General features: G+C 36.4%; 1 protein-coding gene across 1 annotated transcript in view; it reads left to right on the plus strand.

The window, feature by feature from the left end:
- The window catches only part of RGS22 (regulator of G protein signaling 22), a 117,420-nt gene extending 103,744 nt beyond the window's left edge, over positions 1 to 13,676 (plus strand). Inside the window, exons 21-26 of the mRNA XM_069465602.1 lie at positions 798 to 977; positions 4,490 to 4,648; positions 8,053 to 8,151; positions 10,119 to 10,212; positions 10,320 to 10,400; positions 13,558 to 13,676. Coding sequence (XP_069321703.1) covers positions 798 to 977; positions 4,490 to 4,648; positions 8,053 to 8,151; positions 10,119 to 10,212; positions 10,320 to 10,400; positions 13,558 to 13,676 — 732 coding nt within the window. The remainder of the gene's footprint in view (positions 1 to 797; positions 978 to 4,489; positions 4,649 to 8,052; positions 8,152 to 10,118; positions 10,213 to 10,319; positions 10,401 to 13,557) is intronic.
- The last annotated feature ends 7,238 nt before the right edge of the window (positions 13,677 to 20,914 follow it).

Consider the following 20,914-nt stretch of genomic DNA (forward strand, 5'->3'; position numbering starts at 1 on the left):
TCTTGAGACTCAGCTCAATGTCTGACATATAGCAGGCTCTCAATATATAGTTGTTAAATGAGTCAAAGTAGACACAAAAGCTATTCCTTTGCCTAGGGAAACGAGTGATCAGGATTAAATGAAATCTGTGTTTAAAGGTCTATGCATCCACACCTAATGGGTGCGGTATGCACTGTCTGGGGATGGGCATGTTTGTAGCTATGACTCGAATGGTGCAAAAGCAATATATGTAATGTCAACATTTGTATCCGCATAATATTTTGAAATAAAAAAATAAAGGTATATGTATCAAATTCTTAAATTCCTCAAATCCAAGATAAAGAAAAGCTGTGGTTTTTTTAAGATAGCTTTGACATGTCTCAGTACTCTCTTTACCTAAAGTTAAAATGTATATATATCTAAAGTTAAAATATATGTAATTGGAACATATATTAACATGGTTCTACAAAGTGTTCTAGTAATGCATTAAATTTTTTTGTTTTTTAACAGAGGCTTGCTCTGTCACCCAGGCTAGAGTGCAGTGGTGCAATCATAGCTCACTGTAGCCTCGAAATCCTGGGCCCAAGCAATCCCCCTGCCTCAGCCTCCCATGTAGCTAAGACTACAGGAACATACCATCATGGCTGGCTAATTTTTTTTTTTTTTTTGGAGACAGGGTCTCACTATGTTGCCTGGGCTGGTATCAAACTCCTGGCCTCAAGCAGTCCTTCTGAAATGCTGGGATTATAGGCATGAGCCACCACACGTAGCTAATGCATTAGTTATATATTGTTTTATCTTTCCTCCTCCTTGTTCAGGACTTGTGCCATTCTCATTGTGATGCATCTGTCATCCAGAAGAAGATCACCACTATTATCAACTGCTTCATTAATTCCAGTATTCCACCAGCTTTACAAATTGACATTCCAGTAGAGCAAGCTCAGAAGATTATTGAACACAGAAAGGAGTTAGGACCGTATGTATTTAGAGAGGCACAGGTAAGAGATCAGGGCATGTGGCTAAGCATATTTTAAAATAGATTGACAATCTAGATATTCTTTTAAAGCTTTTGCATTATTCATATTTGGCAAGGTTCCAGTCCTCCCAATACTGGGGTTTATTCTATTTAAATAATCTTTGCATATGCCATGGCAATAGAAGAATCTAGTAACTTACATACTATTTTGTTGATGATAATATGCAGCAAATAAAATTAAATACTACACTTTGTCTTTCCATGGTTACCAATTTTGTTTCTAACTTACAAAACTCCAGCTAATTCCTCTTTCCTTTCCCACCATTCATATTTCCTTTTAAAACATCTGCTACCATAAAAATGTGTAAAATATGTGTGTCCCAAGATTTGTGTATTTTTAAAAATTGGAATAGTCACATAGCTCATAAAATAAGTGAGAGGAGATCTAAGTACCCTACCAACATAAAGTACACAAATTCATGAAAGGAAAGTCATGCCTGTTAACCTGCTCAAGTTACTTCTTTTTAAGATAAATAATAGAAAACAGTGACTTGGTGAACATAATTTATTTGCATTTTGAAAAGCCTTTTAGTGATGTTGTTCCTTAAAAAATGATTAAGAAAAATAAATTATAATAGGGGTAATAGGGAAGGCCATGTCATGAATTAAGTGATATAAAACAGATTTAGGGTATGACTGCCCATGAGCATGGAAAGAAGCCATTATTCCTTAACATTCATTTGTGAGCCAGCTGTGTCCTAAGTCCTAAGGAACTGAAAGTGGACTCCTATTCTAAATTATGCATCAAAATAGGCAGAAATATAGAGGAATGATTGAAGATGTGCTCGAGAGAAATAGAGAAAGCATAGTGTCAGAATTGTAGCAGCTGTTAATGAAAAGATCTTAGAGATAACTTAGCCTAGCCTAGATCTCCTGATAACCAGGACTTGCCCATCTATATCAGAGACCTTGAGTCTGATGGTAAATGTCTGAAGCTGCTGACATTGGTTCTGGCACACTCTTCAGGGGTTGCAGCCAAAGAATTTTACTGGTGTCCTCTAACCTATGACTTCTACCTGATTTCCTAAAATGGAGTCTTAGATATATCCTAAACATGGACTTTGGAGCATCTGAAAGTAGAGAATCTTTATTTAGGGGCCTCACCCCACAGAATCTGTTATTCTTCCTGTTTTCCTAAGGAAGCTCAGAGAATGGCGTCCCCTCCTACTGGTATATACAATCCAGAGATCTGGTGGTCATCTTCATGTCTTCCCTCTCCTTCGTTCCCTTATCCCCATTCTAATCAGGCCCTAAAACTCATTCGTCTCCTTGCTATCTGTCATTGCATCCACTTTTCTCCAACTCCACACCACTAGTTCACTTTGGATCTGCAACATATCTCATGTCCATTACCAGAACTCCCTGACTCTGGGCTCTCTCCAAACCGTTCAACTCACAGCAGACAGAAAAATCTTTTTCAAAATATATATCTGATCATGTCACTTCTCTGCTTCAAATATTTAAATTGCTTCCCACCGCCCTCAGAATGAAATCCATACTCCTACGTAACTCTCTAGCTACTTCTTTTTCCGCTCCCTGCCATCTCTGCCCTCATCTCAGTGAAATACATGTAGTTCCATAAATGACCCTTACTGTTTGCCCTCCTGAGCTTTTTGCAGTGTCGTTCTATCTCCCTTTTGTCCCTGTCATAACACTTACTGCGCTAAATTGAAAGTGACTGTTTTCATGTCTGACTTTCCCGTTAGATTGTAACCTCTTTGAAGGCAGGGAATGTTTCTTATTTTGTGGCCCAGATGCCTGGCATAGAGTAGGCCTTTTTTGGACACATGAATGAATGATGTGAGAAGAGATCTGTCATGACAGAAGGGAGCAAGATCAAATTGGAAATGAGAGCAAAGTTGAGCAAAAGGGCTGAATAGTAAATAAAAACCCGCTGATGGTTTCAGCATTGTTGTCAGTGTAGCCTCTGCCTACCCCCTACTCCCACTCCCAGCGGCCTGGAAATTTTCATCACTCAGCTGCGTTTTCACTGACCCCTTTCACCCATACTAAAGCCATGGATTGCTCACCTGCTGGCAGTGAGCAAAGTAGCTCTTTATTAAAATGTTTTCTTACAATTTGGTTATCTTTTAAGGTTCTGGAGGTACAGGGTAATTTTCATTAATGATAGATATTAACCTAAAATCTCAATTGCAACTTTTAAGAACAGAGCAGTGTTGTGCTTTTCATTGAAAAATTGTATCCTAATTGGGTGACTTTTAATGGAAAGCCTTCTAGATAGAAATATATATATTTGAGAGCTGGGAATGACTTAGGTTTTGAGAGATAACTGAGAAGTACAGTCAATAGTTAGTAAATAGAAAAGGAATGGTATTTAAGCCTAGGAAGTTTATAATAAAAACTACCATGATCCCTTAACATTGGAACAGGGTGTTACTTAATTAAATGAATGACCAGTAAATGTAAATGAAAATTTCTTAAAAGCTTGCATTTCACCAAATAAAGTATCTCTAGATTTTAGGTTTATACTCCCAACAACAGGCTATAGAATTAAATTTAAAACTATATTTTAAAAGCAGTGAATAATTTTAGAATTACTAATAACATTCATGTATGGAAAAGAGAAGTGATGAAATATGCCAATTCAGGACTGTTGATCACTGCAGCATTTACTTTTTAAAGATTACTCTTTTCCCCTAAGAGTTGGCTTGGAGCCTAATGGGATGGTTCATTTTTCTCCAGGACATTAGGTAAAGGCCGCTCCTGGCAGTGATGTTGGACTTGATCTGATGTGGCAAGTCCTACCTTCTTGGAAGTAATGTATGCCTCTGGAACTAATGGAAAAAGTTGGCATGAGAATTAGAGCGGCTATTCTTATCTCTATAAATATCACAATTAATCACTTAATGTAAAGTGTCTTCATAGAAAGCATTTGTTCAGGATGCCATTCTGCTTTTTAATGTTACTTTTCTTACTCTCACATAAAAGAGAGATTATATCATTTAAAATTTACTCAAGATTTATTCTTAGATCTGCAGCTTTGTTTAAGAGCTTTTCCAGAGGCAAAATGGTATTTCCTTTCTCTAAAAGAAAGAAAAAGGGGGCGGAGGGAGTTTTCCTTGAATATTTGGAATACTTGCATAAAACAGCAGAGTGTGTGGCAGATCAACTAGTATATGTTTTAAAAGAAAACATAAATTTCTTATTTTAAAAGACCTAATGGATTCTTTATTAATACAATCAATTGGTTAGGGAAACATAAAGAATAAAGTGACTTTTAAGTGTATTTAGTGTATTTTTTTTTAAAGAAAGACTTCTTATTGGTAATAAAAACCATTGATGATAAGCATGTGCTGAGCTAAACCATACCAAGATGTCTGGAGACAATAATTTGGAGGAAACATGGTGTATATTAAAGACAGAATAGTTAATCCATTATTATGGCGAATTATAGTTTAAATTGGTACATTTTTATAAAATTGTAATCTGATACATACTTTGTTTTTTATACAGATGACAATTTTTGGGGTTCTGTTTAAATTCTGGCCTCAGTTTTGTGAGTTTAGGAAGAACTTAACTGATGAAAGAATTATGAGTGTTTTAGAGAGAAGACAAGACTATCATAAGCAGAAAAAGAAATTGGCAATCACAGAAGATGAAAAATTTGGAAAGGTAAGACAAGACTCATTTTGGGTTTAATCAGACTTTTAAAAGGTATGTGATATGTGTGAACTGTAGAAGAATTTGTTCTGAGGCCATGTACAAAAAAGGTATAGAATACAGATATTAGTGGCTTTTTAACCTTTAGTCAGAGGTTTCAGACTTGTTTTTGAATTCCTCAAAATTCATCTTTAATGTCATCTCTTCTATGTGAAATCTTCCTTGACTCTCTTTGGCACTGCAAGCAGCTTGCACCCACTGCAGTAGTGTTTCCCTCTCATACAGCATGCTGTATATTGTCCTATGATGAAGCTTTTGTGTGTCATCTTCACTGGACTAAGGTCCTAAAAATTAGCATCTGCCTTATTCATCCGTGTTTCTTAAGCACTTATACTAGTGTCTAGCATATGCTCAATTATTAATCATTGTTTATTGAATAAATCAGGGAATGAATGAATGAATGAACAAGTATGTACTGGAGGGCAGAATTTTCAATATTAAAATTACAGAATGATACATTGACTGTGAAAGTGAGTTGCAAATTGGCCACCCTGCATATATGTCTGTTAGCCTGTCCATTCATTCATCCATTTGTCTCTTTCTCCTGACATTTATCTGTTTTCTTTTAATTGAGAAGGGGTAATCGCTCCCACGTAATGTATTTCATCTTATTTATAAGCATATGCTCTTCTATTTTTTTAAAGAAATGTAAAAGATACCAAAAGATACAAAAGTAACTAATGAATACTCATATTCGTAAAGGTCAAAATAGCATTTTGCCTCATTTGCTTCTTTTTCCCCTGTAAGAAATAAAATATCGCAAATAGAGTAAAATCTCTTACCTCCATTCCTGGAGTTATGTTATCCACCCCCTACCTAAGAACAATCATTAAGTTTGGGATTATGCTTCCAGCTCTTTTTAAAGATAGTGTGTTATGCATGTGTATGTATTCATAAACAATACAGAGCACTATTGTATATATATTTTAACTTACATAAATGATACCCTATTGTTTTGGTCTACTCAGGCTGCCATAACAAAATACCACATAGACTGGGTAGCTTAAACAATAGAAATTTATTTCCTCACAGTTCTGGAGTCTAAAAGTCCCAGCTAATTCAGTTCCCTGGGGTCACAGTGGCTCACGCCTATAATCCTAGCACTCTGGGAGGCCAAGGCGGGAGGATCACTTGAGGTCAGGAGTTCAAGACCAGCCTGAGCAAGAGTGAGAGCCCTGTCTTTACTAAAAATAGAAAAAATAGCCGGGTGTGTTGGCGCATGCCTATAGTCCCAGGTACTTGGGAGGCTAAGGTTGGAGGATCACTTGAGCACAGAAGTCTGAGGTTGCTGTGAGCTAGGCTGACGCCATGTCACTCTAGCCCTGGTGACAGAGTGAGACAATGTCTAAAAAAAACAAAACAAAAAAAAACAATTCAGTTCTTGGTAAGGGCTTTCTTCCTGGCTTGTGAACAGCTACCTTCTTGCTGTGTTCTCTCATGGCAAGGAGAGAGAAAGAGATCTCACTCTCTTCCTGTTCTTATAAGACCACAGTCCTATTGCATTAGGGTTCTGCTGTTATGGCCTCATATAACCTTACCATTTATTAATTCTGTTATCTTTGTCAAACCACGTCACATCCCAAAACCTCATTTTTTTTCAGTAAAATGGAGGTAGTAATGGAACCCACATCATGGGATAGAATTAAATAAGATATGTGAGTCGGATGCCTTGGTTAGCACCTGTAATCACAGCTACTCCAGAGGCTTGAGGTGGAAGGATCACTTGAGGCCAGGAGACCAAAATCAACCTAAGCAGTATAGTGAGACTCTATCTCTAAAAAAAAAAAAATTTAAAAAATTAGCCAGGCATGGTGGCACGTGACTGTAGTCCCAGCTACTCAGGAGGCTGAGGCAGGAGGATTGCTTGAATTCAGGAGTTTGAGGCTGCAGTGAGCTATGATCATGCTCTCTTAAAAAAAAAAAGATATATGAAGCATAATACATGTCAAAAAGTAAATTGTTAGTTATTAATAGTATAGCAGTAATCGTCCTTCTTTATAATAAAAATAACAGTATCAAATATACCATTTTTTATTCTAATTATATCAAGGAATCAAATGGAGCCAGGTAATCTGAAGAAAGTTATGATAGGAATATCTCATGAAAAAAGTTTCATCTAGTTTAATATCAGGTACTTAAAATGAACAGTGACAAATTCATTAACAAAAGATTAGTGATTTAAATAAAAAATTTAAACTTTTAAATCTCAAAAATATACAAGGTTAAAAGACAAATTGAGAAACATTATGCTGTAAGTTGTAAAAATAAATCAGATAAAGGATAAATACTCTTAACAGAAAATTGGACAAAGAACATGAACAGGCAATTCACAAAAGAAATACAAATTAGTAAAAGAATTAAAAGATGTACAACCTTGCTGGTAACCAAACACATGAAGACTGGAAAAGAAGAAAATATTGGAAATACCCAATGTTGGTTAAGAGTATGAGAAAAAGGCATACAAGCTCATACATTATTGGAGAAAATGTAAGATGGTGCTTTCTTTATGAAGGGTAGTTTGGCAATATATGTTGTTTATAATGTTCATTCTTTTTAATCAGAAAATACACTTCTAGACATTTATTCTAAAGAAGAAAATTGTAAAAATGCACAGATGTGTGTACACAGCATCGTTTATAACAGTAAAAAGTTGAAAATGATTTAAATTTCTAATAGGAAGCATTGATTAAATTGTCTATGGCACATCCCTTTACTAGAATATTACCTATTGAAAATGATATAGTTTATTCATTTTATCATTCAACAAATCTTTGAGTGCATAAGACCACTCATATATTGAAAATAGTGATTAATTTATTCATTTCATCATCCAACAAATATGTGAGTGCATTTTATACTTATACAGTAGATATACAATGGTAAATAATATGAAGACCCAGCTTACATTCCAGTTCTATATTTGTTCACATAGAAACATTTTCACAAATATTTTATATGAAAAAGATCTTAAAAGAGCACATATAGTTAAATTCCATTTGTATAAAATTCATATAATAAAATATTAAAATTATAGAGTTATGCATTTTCTCTAGGGAGAAATCTAGATGGATGTTCATGACAATGTTTATAGAGGTTTTTCTTGAATTCTAGAATTTGGGAGTGATTTTTATGTTCAACTTAGTAATTTCTCTCATTTAAGCATTTTTATATTTGTGTAAAATAAAATTAAAGGTCAAGACAGGAGATTCTGTCACATTAGTGATATTGACTTGATTCATCAAGTGGGCACTCACCATGAAATATTATGTCATATGATGTTATGACTCCTAAACTATGAGTTATATTAACATAGCATTATCCCTTTTTTGGAATAATTTAATTTAATATAATTACAGGATGGAATCAAACAATACTCAAGTACTTCAGGATCTGCTACCAAAACAACTGCTGTAGTCACTGATTCCTTCCTAGGCCTGCAAGCATACGGCCGACAGGTAAGCAGGCAAGATGATGCAGGTCTCTCTTCCTCTTTAGAGCATTGGATAATGGAATTTAGTAACTCAGTCATTGTACAGTACTAGAGATCTGTTTGTTTGAAAATAAGGCAAAAATTATAATACTAGGAGAGATTGGAAGGGGATCTCCTTGAGCCTTCAAGAACATTAAAATTTTAGCTAATCCTGGACAATATAATCAAGGAAAATAGCTTCTTGGTACACATGAAAAAGATTTAAATTGCAGAAGTTGAAATGACAATCTTATTGAAAAAGAAAATAAAGACAGATACAGTTTAATAGAACAAGATAGAATAGAGCTTGTCATATTCTTGGGTTAAGAGTTGACAGAAGAGTGTCAAATGCTTAGTCTCAGTTTTTTAAATTCTTTGTGCTTGTCGTAAAATTGACCATAGTGACCACCAACTAATACATTTACAGTTTCTATGTTTACATTTACATTTATAACTAGCACATTATCAGTTTTCTGAAATTTCATGAGTTTAATTTATATCTATCTTTGCTGACTTGTATTGAAAGCATTTGCATCTTAGGATAATACTAACTCAAGAAACAATCTTCTTGGCATTTAGGAATAACTGGTAGACTATGAAGCTATTATTGAGAGAAGAGAAATATCCAATTTTGTGGAACCATACACAAAAATTTTGTGGAAAGAGGTATCCAAAAGTGTATGATACCTAACAAATAATACCATTCGGAAATACATTCATTAGCAAACGACTAACATTACATTTCAGAAACAAAGTGTAAAAATAAAGGGGAGAAGGTAGAATTAGAGATACCAGCCTTCTAGTTTTTGCTCTGTCACAAGTCAGTATTACCTTGAACCCTGAAAATAACCACATAATTTCCTTTGAGACTGTTTCCTTACCTGTTAGAAAGAGACAAAGGAATTAGATGATGATGATGGTGATGTCCTGTCATATATCTCAAGATTTTTGTAAGAAACTGAAGAGCTTTTGGAAACCAAAGATATTTTATAAATGTAAATATAGATTATTATTATAGCTATTTAAAGTATACATGTTCAATTACTTTAGCAATTTATAAAATAGTAATACACTGCCGTTTTGCAAATGTGGATGCCCTGTACAGTCATCCTTCAGAATCCGCTCACTCCCTTCAGATACCAAAATCCAAGCATGTTCAAGTCCCTGATTTAAAATGGCATAGTATTTGCATATAACCTACACACATCCTCCCATATAACTTAAATTATCTCTAGATTACTTATAATACCTGATACAATGTAAATGCTTCATAAGTAGTTGTTTAATGTGTATTGTTTATTAATTTGTATTATTTTTTACTGTTGTATTGTTGGGTTTTTTTTTCCCCCACTATTTTTGATCCACAGTTGGTTGACTCTGCAGATGTGGAAACTGCAGATGCAGAGGGCCTACTGGATATGCATTTGTGTCAGATAGATTTTGTACATTGAAGAATTGTAATTAACCCAAATGCAAAATTACCTTCTTTGTAAAACTTGGATCTTTCCTAAGCATCTAAATTCATAATCAAATTGAACATCTGAAGGTGACTGATTATGAAGATATCTATAAAGCTCTTGTTGACCTCGATTCACAGAGAAATAGCATATCGCCACCCTCCTGTTTCCACCCCACCTCCTTCCCAATCAGGAAATTGAAAAGTTTTTTCAAGACTATGGAAAAGAATACCTTCAATTCCTCATAAATATTCTTATGAAAATGGACTAAGGTGGATCATTAATAATTTGTAGTACCCAGTTAAAAGATTCCATGGATAAGTTCATTTGTGAAAATTCATATCATTATAAACTTATGACACGTGCACTTTCCTTTACGTGTGTTATACTTTAATAAAAAGTTTAAATGAAGAGGCTGATAGAAACCATCTTACCTTCAGTTTGTTTCCTGAGGCAAAAATTTCCAGAATTAACTTTGGGAAAATTGCTTTTTTAGCCCACCTGGTGCTACTCGAAGTACATAGAAGCCTTAGAACAGGAGAGAATTCTTCTTAAAGTCCAAGAAGAACTGGAAAAAAAATTGATTACAGGTAATTTTTTTGTTTATAGGGTTACTTTGTTATCTTCTATCACAGATTAATTTTAGAGGAGTTTGCAAATGATTACTGTCTTTCTTATTTCTCTTATTTTTGTGCAGGTACAACATCTCTCACAGGTTTTAAGACTACTACTGCTTCAGTCATGTCTTTGAAAAGGAATATGGCTGTCCTAAGCCCAAGTGAGTTTCCACCAAGTCTGTGTTCAGTTCATGCTTATTGTTGGGGTTGTGCCTCTCACCTGGCCTAGAGTATATAGGGAGGAAGGGATGAGGACTGGCTCGCCCACACTGTTTTGAGCCCCAAATTAGGAGAATTTCTCTGTGTGTGTGTGTGTGTGTTTCCTGCCTCTCTGTCTCTGTCTTCTCTCGTCGACTGAGGAGAAAAGACTAAGATCTATACCTAAAACTTCATCTCTTTTCCAGAATGACAGCATTCATGTGAGTGTTTACATCTTGCCGCTGATAAATGCAAGGTAGGTCACAGTCTGAGAGTTGGTCAGTCCCACCCGTGTCCCTTTAACACACACACTCACGTACACTCACGCACATAAACCATATGCACATACATGCCCCACTAACAAATCGGTGGGTGGGAGAGCCTTGCCTCCCTTTTGAATGGCAGTCTCCTAAAAAGTAAGGCCTCTAAAGAGTGATCATTTATTGCTTCTATTTACCCCTTATCTACTTTTCTCTTCCGCAGAGAACATGTATGTAAGATATTTTCCCAAGTTTTCCTAAGTTGGGAAACTTATAAGAAGGAACTGAAAATTTAAAAAGTAACTAAAAATCGAGCCAGGGCCCTTCTCCTGTACAGATACTGATGTGATTATACAGTTTTGATTGGATATTAAATGTTAGAGTTTAACATGCCTTACAAAGTAGTCTAGAAGTATAATATAGTATATTTGTAACCCTTTGACCCAATGCTTGAAGAACCCAGTTAAAAGTCCCCTTTCTCTTATCTTTTGCCTTGCAGATTAGCTTTTAGGTTTCTCAGCGTCCTTAGTTTACTGGTTCTTGAGAGGGTTTGATGAGTAAGTAGGCCTTGATGCTCTTAGCGTCTTCATTCTTGTCTCTTCTGGTTTCCCCTTGCCCTGTACCCTTCTGCTAGTTCCTCCACCCCTCAGGTCAGCCTCATAGTGCCCCTAACATTTGAGGGTGTGCTGACACAGCTGTTCACTTTTTCATCATTAGGACAACTCTATGTACATTTTCATTGTTGTTGTTTTGGCTTTATATTTTCTGTAGATGCTTACATTTTCATCCATTTATTTTTCTTTTGCAGGAATTCTTTAACCCAAATTTAACTGACATGAGAAGCTCAAGTGATTTTTTTTTTTTTGATGGTCTGTATTACAGCAAGCCTAACATCTAAATAATGTTTGGCTTGTCTTACTCCTACAGTTTTCAAAGTACAGCTATCCTGTATACATGACATATAAGACTGTAAAACACTTTTAAACATTTGGAATAAAATCACTACTATCTAGGTTAGAAGAATCAAAATGTTTTGCTTATTACCATCCTTAAGGAAGTATAATGCTATGCTCCTCAAGTAATCTTTCAACAAATATTCCTTAAGCATTTACTATATTTTGTTAGCAGATATATTCAGCAGGTAATTAAAGGATAAATATTTCCAGCAATAAATTAACCCAAAACATAAAGGGAAGAGCCTTCCCCACCCCATCCCCAACTCTAAAAGAACTGTATATTAAAGTGATGGTTCCAATACTTTAGTGTGCTTAAGACTTACTTGTGACATTTGCTAGCAATGCAGGTTCCTGGGCCCACTCCCTGAGTGTCTGATTCAGTAGTTCTTGGGCAGGACCCAGGAATCTTCCTCTTTAACAGACACCCTAGGTGATTCTGATGCAGGTTTTCCACAAATGACTCTTTGAGATAAACTATTAGGGTAGAAGAGCCTCAAAAGCTAAAAGCCCTCTTATTAACTGGAGCTACACCTGTGGCAAAGAGAACCCAAACATACATCCTCCTATTCTTTCAGGAGAGAATGTGTAAGAAATGACCTGGCAGGATCATCTGTGGGCCTCATGATTTAGGAGCTTGACCTGGATTACCAGATTGGAAGCATTGGACTTCCAGTCTTATATTATACCAGAAAGTATTTTCAAAGTAGAAACTGCCATTCCAAATTCTCTAAAAAGATAGACATTTTAAATGGGGAAAGAGATCATCTTTCTTCTAAAGGAGTAGTTTTTGGATGCTTTTTTTAAAATCATTGGAGGCTTGTTGTTCCCTGTGCTCTCACAGTGTCCCATACCCTACAGTGGCCATGAAGTTTGTTAACCGCTTTCCATTCATTGCCCTTGGCCTTTCTTTTTTTGTCTTCCATTCTTGTTTTGCTTTCTATGGTTTTAATCGAGCATTTTATGTAATTCCATTTTCTCTCCTCTCTTAGCATATCATTTATACTTTTTAAAAGTATAAATGATAATTTTTCTCATTGATTGCCCTAGAGTTTGCAGCATACATTTACAACTTTCAACTTCATGGGTACTACAAGTACCTTATAATAGGATATTCCCAATGCCCCCTCCTGTCCCTTAGCACATTGCAGTCATTCATTTCACTTATCCATAAACCATGATCATTGAATATATTGTTGTTGTTATCATTTGGAACAAACTGTTAACTGTTAGATCAATTAATAAGAAAAATAAAATATACTAATTTACCTTTATTCCTTCTCTAATGCTTTTTCTTTCTTTATGTAGATTTGAGTTTCTGATCTATATAATTTTCATTCTCTCTAAAGAACTTTTCAACATTCCATGCAAGGCAGTTCTTCTGGAGATAGATTCTTTCAATTTTTGTTTGCTTTAGAAAGTCTTTATTTCTCCTTCACTTTCGAAGGATAATATCAGAGGATATAGAATTTTAGGTTAGTGATTTTGTTCTTTCAACACTTAAAATATTTTACTCCACTCTCTTCTTGCTTGCATGGTTTCTGAAGAAAGATGTCAGGATGTAATTCTCATCTTTATTCCTGTATAGGTAAGTTGTTCCTCCCCTACCCTCTGGCTTCTTTCAAGATTTTTTCTTTGTTTTCAGTTTTCTGCAGTTTGAATATGCTATGCCTAGGTTTAGATTTTTTTGGAATTTATCCTGCTTGGTATTCTCTGAACTTCCTGGATCTGTGGTTTGGTGTCTATCATTAATTTTATAAAATTCTCAGTCATGATTATTTCAAATATTTCTTCTGTTCCTTGCTTTTCCTTCTGGTATTCCCATTACACATATTTATATCTTTTTTCATTGTCCCACAGTTCTAGATATTCTGTACTTTTCATTCTTTTTTTTCTTTGCATTTCAGTTTTGGAAGTTTCTATTGATCTCTTCAAGGTCACTGATTCTTTCCTTAGCTGTTTCTGGTCTGTTGATGGGCCCATCAAGGGCATTCTTCATTTCTGTTACGGTGTTTTTAACTTCTAGCATTTGCTTTTCATATTTTTTTAATTTCCATCTCTATGCTTACACTGCTCATCCACTGCTTGTTCACTTTTTAATTAGCTCTCTTACCATGTTGATCATAGTCAATTTAAATTTCTGGTCCAAAAATTCCAACATGTCTGCTTTATCTGAGTCTGGTTCTGATGCTTTCTTTGTCTTTTCAGACTAGGTTTTTTGTCTTTTTGCATGACTTGTCATTTTTTGTTGAAAGCAAGACATATATCAGGTAAAAGAAACTGTAGTAGATAGTCCTTTAGTGTGAAGTCTTATGTTTATCTGGCTAGGAGTTAGGCTGTATTTACTGTTTGTTATTGCTGTGGTATTAGAGGCTGAAATTTTCTCTGTGCCCTAGTTTTTGTCTCCCCTGTTCTTGGGTTTTCGTAGAGACTCTTTAATAGTGCCTGAGGCATGAAGTTCTCTTAGCTTTAATCCCTGTTATTGTACAGGAAACCTATTGATATGGTGGTGGGCTATGGGGGGAGGAGAAGCATTTTATAATCCTATGATTAGGTCTCAGTATTTTATTGAGCCTGAGTTGGATATTTCCTTTTCTCAGGTTGTTTGGGCTTTAGTAAAACCCTCCTTTGTTAGGTTTTGGTAAGGGTTTCCCTTGAGGGCAGGCCTTGTTAAGAACAGAGAACTCTGGATGTATTTTAAAATGGTTACTTTTCCTCCCTATGCCAGAAACAGGAGGGGATTTTTCTCTGGTCTTCACAGGAGAAACTGGTAGTCCTCCTGGAGGTAAAGCTCAAGAAAGTTTGGGGGCTCCCTTAAGACTGGGCCCCTCGGAGTTTTAAACTCTCAAGCTTGTATACATTAAGCCTCCAGCAATTGGTCAAATACAAGTTTCAAGTGTTCCTACAGATAATGGCTCCAGCTACAGCCTTTTGCTCCCACTAAGGTATGATTTTCTGTATCTGCCTATCTGTCTCTCCAGTTTCAGTGGCTGCAGTTTCCTCTGTTACCACAGTTCTTTGATGGATCCAAGAAAAGTTGTTGATTTTCAGTTTGTTCAGCATTTTTCTTGTGATGAGAATGGTAGTGATGACTTCCACATTCTTTACATGTTGGACTGGGGCCCTGAAGTTTGGCACTTTTATTTTAAAGTATTCCGTAGTCAGTTTTCTTCTTAAGATAAAATTAAGAAAGTTTAATTTATTAAAGTTTTTATTGTGTTATATATATTAAATTGGTGATCATTTTTATTTTTATTTTTTGTATTTTTGTGACTCCCCAGTTTATTTTGAAAACAATTTTTTCTGACATATTCATATGAATTTGAGATTATCTCAAAGAACATAGAAATTACTTCTATTTGTGTAAAAATTTATTAAATACTGGTGAATGCTTATTGACATACCAATATTTAAGCATGCCAACATAAGAGAACTTTTTAAGCATTTTTTCCCACCTAAGCCAATTTGTATTTGACATTTGGATTACCTGTGCATAAAAAACAGATATATTCCTCAATTGACCCTAGATAAACCAGCATACAGGTATCCTTCTTTCTGGATATAATTAAGTTTTCAGAGACAGAGTGGTTCAGATGGGAGCAAATGAGCTGACTTTCTCATTGAAATAAACTAGACAAAAATCAAGAAGTATTAAAGGTGCTGGTGGGCACTGTGGCTCATGCCTATAATCCTAGCACTCTGGGAGGCCGAGGCAGGAGGATCACTCAAGGTCAGGAGTTCGAGACTTTGAGACCAGCCCGAGCAAGAGCAAGACCCAATCTCTACTAAAAATAAACAGAAATTAGCTGGACAACTAAAAATACATAGAAAATATTAGCCGGGCATGGTGGTGCATGTCTGTAGTCCTAGCTACTCAGGAGGCTGAGGCAGGAAGATTGCTTGAGCCCAAGAGTTTGAGGTTGCTGTGAGCTAGGCTGATGTCATGGCACTCACTCTAGCCTGGGCAACAAAGCAAGGCTCTGTCTCAAAAAACAAACAAACAAACAAACAAACAAACAAAAAAACTAATGTATATACTAATGTCTATTTCATAGGTAGATAAGACTATGTGACCAAGTACAGGCTAAGGGGATGTGACTAAAAGTGTACAATATCCATTCAGGTCTTTTAACAATGAAAATGTATGCCAGCTGTTTTCTCTCTTTCCCCTTCCTGTAAGCTGGATCACAGCTGTGGTGCTGGCATTCAAGCTTTCATCATGTAGATGGAATAGCTAAGAAATTATGGAGCCTGGGTCTCTGGATGACCTCATGAGGGAGAGCTGCCTTGCTTTGGACTGTTATGTGAGATAAAAACAAACTCCTATCCTGTCCGAGTCATTTTATTTTCATGCCTTTTTGTTACAGCAGCTTATCTTATACTTTAACTAATACAAAAATTGCTACCAGGAGTGGAGTACCACCATAACAAAAATCTGAAATATGTGGCATTAATTAAGCAATCAGTCAGCAGGCAGCAAGGAAACAGACAATTGCAGGCTAGAAAGCTGGCAACCTTTGTAATATCATGGCAGAATATTTGGTAAAACCATTATTTCTGATAACTTGGAAGGCAGACCATGTGTCTACTGTGCCCATAGCTTGTAAAAGGAAGCGGTAAAACAAGATAAGAATGTTGGTGTGTGTTTATGTGTTAGTTACTTATTGCTGCTTTTAGCAAGGTACCATTAAAGTTAGACCAGGCAAGAATTAACTAGTTTACAAGTATAAATGGAAGAGAACACTGCTTAACTAAAGGGATATGCACATTCGGGCTGTGGCTTGCAGTTAAAAATTGATGTAAAATCTAATAACTGGGAGCCTGAAAGTTGAGAAAGTCAATTACAACTATTCCCCATAAACTAGAGCTTTTGGTCACTTTCCTTTCCAAAGGTTTCTCAGTAAGACTTTTCATCTGGACAGTGGTAACCCTGTAACAAAGGTCAAAGTAAAGGTGTTGTCATCCTAATCTACCTATTATTTTAGATGATCTTAAAATAGCCACCATTAGAATAATAGAGAGGGAAATGAGCTAAGCATAAAAGCAAATAAATAAAATAAGAAAGTTGGCAGGAAGAACTATGACCAGAAGAGATTTAGACATGGAACTGACTGGTAGTAAATAGACTGAAAGCTTACTAAAATTTTAATGGAATTGTATTCTTAGAGCAAAACCATAAACCTGGCAAGAAAGTGCCTGTAATTTTTCAATCTCTAAAATAACCACTAGGCCCCCAAATTTGCATCACCAGAAAGCAGGCTGTGAAAATTGTACAGCCCCCAAAGAGGTCCACTTTCCAACATCAATTTCAGATGTGGCTTAAGGATAATAGAGAAAAATTTTCCCAGAGGCAAAGCCAAGGGCCCCAGAGGACTATGGACAAGGGAATTTTCCCCATGAAGTAGGTTCTGTATCTAACAAGATATCTTCACAATCCCTGCCTAGAAGATGAATTGTGACTACTATGCGTTGCCCATTCTTCCTTTTCTAAACCATTGTAATCATATTATTTCTGTTCTCTGCTCTGGTTTATGTAAATATCATCTGTCTTAGTCTGTTTTGTGTTTATATAACAGAATACCATGGACTGGGTAATTTATGATGACAGAAATGTATTTGGCTCACAATTCTGGAGGCCGGGAAGTACAAGGTCTAGGGACTGCATCTTGTGAGGGTTGTCCTGTTGCAATATAACATGACAGAAGGCATCATATGACAAGAGAACACACGTGTCAGAGAGAAAAAAGGGAGCCAAACTCATTATTTTATTAGGAACCCATTCTCACAATAACCCACTCCCACAATGACAGCACTGATCTATTCCTATGGACAGAGCCCTCATGACCTAATCACTTCTTAAAGGTCCCACCTCTCAGCATTGTTGCATTGGGGATTAAGTTTCCAACACATGAACTCTGTGAGGCATTTTGAAACCATAGCATCATCTCATCAGCTTTCTACTTTATAAGTATTGTCAAAATCTCTGCCCACTGATGATTTCCTCTCCCATCTTTAATAGTGTTATAAGTTCATTCTTTTTGTGTTTCTTTATTACCATGCCTGTGGGATGTTCAGAGGGAGGTGTTATAAGGAATATACTTAGTTTGAAATACCAAATTTGAAGTCTTTAGCAACTTTGAAAAGGTTGCTGAATTTCTAAATAGATTGGGACTACTAGAATGGCCAAGTGAGGACTTCAGCAAATCATCTCACCAAAAAGAAATAATGAAACTGGACAAAATTGTTAAAACAGCCACTTCAGAATTGTAGAAATTGAAAAAAGGCATACAACAAATTGAGAAGCCTTTATTCGAGAAAAACTACTGAACCTCAGGAGGAATATTTGGCAGTTTGTGGCATTTTGTTCTAAGTCTGCTTCCACTTCCCTCATCCCGCTCCAGGCTATGTTAGTTGTACCAAGATAAAGCAGGCCTGAGGCCCAGCAACATTGCTGCTAGAGGGGCTGATCTGATTTCTATTGGAATTTGGAAAAGCTCATGCTCAGGAGTTTTGTTAAAACACTGGGACAATCCAGGAACAATAGCAAACAATCCGTGAAGGCCAGTCTCACAGCTATGTCATGCCACTGGTTGGGCAAGCAACAGACTAGCAGACCAGCCAGAAATACAATAGAAATCTGGGATAAGACAGCCACAGTGGTCGTTGATAAACTTCCACATATCCAGTGGGCTTGCACAAGGTCACACACATGCTCAAGAGAGATCGGAGAGAGCCCTAACTATCCACTCATCTCTCCTTGAATATGAGGCCCATGTACTCAGAAAGTAAAAGTTGGAGCAAACTTAGAGACTGCATGAACTTTGAATGCATTTCCCAAACCACATGTTGATTCATCAGCAGAATAGAAACCTTACTAGCTCAAGGTGTTTGTTTATTACATTTTATTTTAAAGGATATAACTCAGGAACAACCAAATGGAAGAGATGCACAGGGCAAGGGCCATGGAGCTTCCATGCCTTTTCAGGCCATACCACCCTCCCAGCACCTCCATGTGTTCACCAACCCGGAGGCTTTTTGAACTCCACCATTCAGGGTTTTTATGGAGGTCTGCATTGTGTAGGCATGATGGGCTACTTTATTAGCCATTGGTGATTGAGCTCAACCTCCAGTCCCTCTCCCCTCCCCAGACGTCAGGGGGTGGGGCTAAAAGTTCCAACCCTCTGATCACTCTATTTCTCTGATAACCCCATCCTGAAGCTATCTAGGGGCTTTCAGCCACCAGTCAGCCACCAGTCATCTCATCAATATACAAAAATACACCCTTTTTAAAAAATTTCAAAATACTAAGAGGGTACAAATGTTTTTGTTACATGGCTTGATTCAGGGCTATAAATGTACCCATCACCCAAATAGTGTTCATTGTACCCATTACGTGGGTTTTTGCTGCTCTCCTCCACCCCTGACCCCCTTCTTGATTCCCAGTGACTTTTACTTCCCTCTGTGCACTTGTGTGCCCATTGGTTAGTTCTGATTTATTAGCAAGTACACACGGTGTTTGTTTTTCCATTCTTGAGATACTTTGCTTAGGATAATGGTCTCCAATTCCTTCCAAATTGCTGCAGAAGGTATCAATTCATCCTTTTTTATGGCTGAGTCGTACTCCATGGTACACATATACCATATTTTGTTAATCCATCCATGAATTGATGGGTACTTGGGTTGATTCCACATCTTTGCAATTGTGAATTGTGCTGCTATAAACATTAAAGTACAGGTGTCTTTTTGATAAAATGACTTCTTTTCCTTTGGGTGGATACCCAGTAGTGGGATTGCTGGATCGAATGGTAGGTCTACTTTTAGTTCTTTGAGGAATCTCCATACTGTTTTCTATAGAGGTTGTACTAACTTGCAGTCCCACCAACAGTGTATAAGCATTCTTTTCTCTCTGCATCAATGCCAGCATCTATTGTTTTTGGACTTTTTAATAAAAGCCATTCTAATATGAATAAGGTGATACCTCATTGTGGTTTTAATTTGCATTTCCCTGATGATTAGTGACATTGAGCATTTTTTCATGTTTTTTGGCCATTTGTCTATCACGAGAAGTTTCTGTTCATGTCTTTTGCCTACTTTTTAATGAGGCTTGTTTTTTTCTTGCAGGTTTGTTTGAGTTCTTTGTAGATTCTGCTTATTAGCCCTTTATCAGATGTGTAGATTGTGAATATTTTATGTCATTGTATTTCTCCCATTGGTTGTCTATTTGCTCAATTGATTATTTCCTTAGGTGTGCAGGGGCTTTTTAGTTTAATCAAGTTCCATTTTCCCATATGTTTTCTTCTTGGAATTTTTTTTAAGAGACAGGGTCTTGTTCTGTCACCCAGACTAGAGCATGGTGGCATGATTATGGCTCACTCTAACCTCAAACTCCTGGGTTGAAGCGATCCTCCCACCTTAGCCTACCAGGTAGCTGAGACTACAGGTGCTCACAACACTTGGCTAAGTTTTTCCATTTTTTTTAGAGATGGGGTCTCACTATGTTGCCCAAGCTAGTCTCAAACTCCTGGACTCAAGTGATCCTTCCATCTTGGACTCTCAAAGTGCTGGGATTACAGGTGTAAGCCACCATGCCCAGCCTCTTTTACGAATTTTACAGTTTCAGGTCTTATGTTTATGTCTTTAATCCACTTTGAGTTTGTTTTTGTATATGGTGTAAGATGGGGGTCTAATTTATTCTTCTGCATAAGGATATCGAGTTTTCCCAGCACCATTTATTGAAGAGACTGTTCTTTCCTCAGTTTGTATTCTTGGCACCATTGTTAAAGATCATATTGTTGACCATATATGTGTGTGTGTGTGTGTGTGTGTGTGTGTGTGTGTTTCTGGGCTCTCTAGTCTGATCCTTTGTTCGATATGTCTGTCTTTATGCCAGTAAGATACTGTTTTAATTTCTGTAGCTTTGTAATATATTTTGAAATCAAGAAGTGTGATGCCTCCAGCTTTGTTCTTCTCTCTCAAAATTGCTTTGCCTATTCTGGGTCTTTTGTGGTTTCACATGAATTTTAGGTGACATTACAACTGATGCCACAGAAATATAAATGATTATGAGAGACTACTATGAACAATTATACACCAACAAATTGGACAACCTAGCAGAAATGGATTAATTTCTAGAAATTTACAACCTAATAAGCCTGAATCATAACGATATAGAAAATCAGAACAGACCAATAACATGGAGATTGAATTAATAATCAAAACCTCCCTATAATAACAACAAAAAGCCCAAGACCTGATGGCTTCACT

This window comes from Eulemur rufifrons, chromosome 3 (assembly GCF_041146395.1).
Source record: "Eulemur rufifrons isolate Redbay chromosome 3, OSU_ERuf_1, whole genome shotgun sequence".
Taxonomy (NCBI): Eukaryota; Metazoa; Chordata; class Mammalia; order Primates; family Lemuridae; genus Eulemur; species Eulemur rufifrons.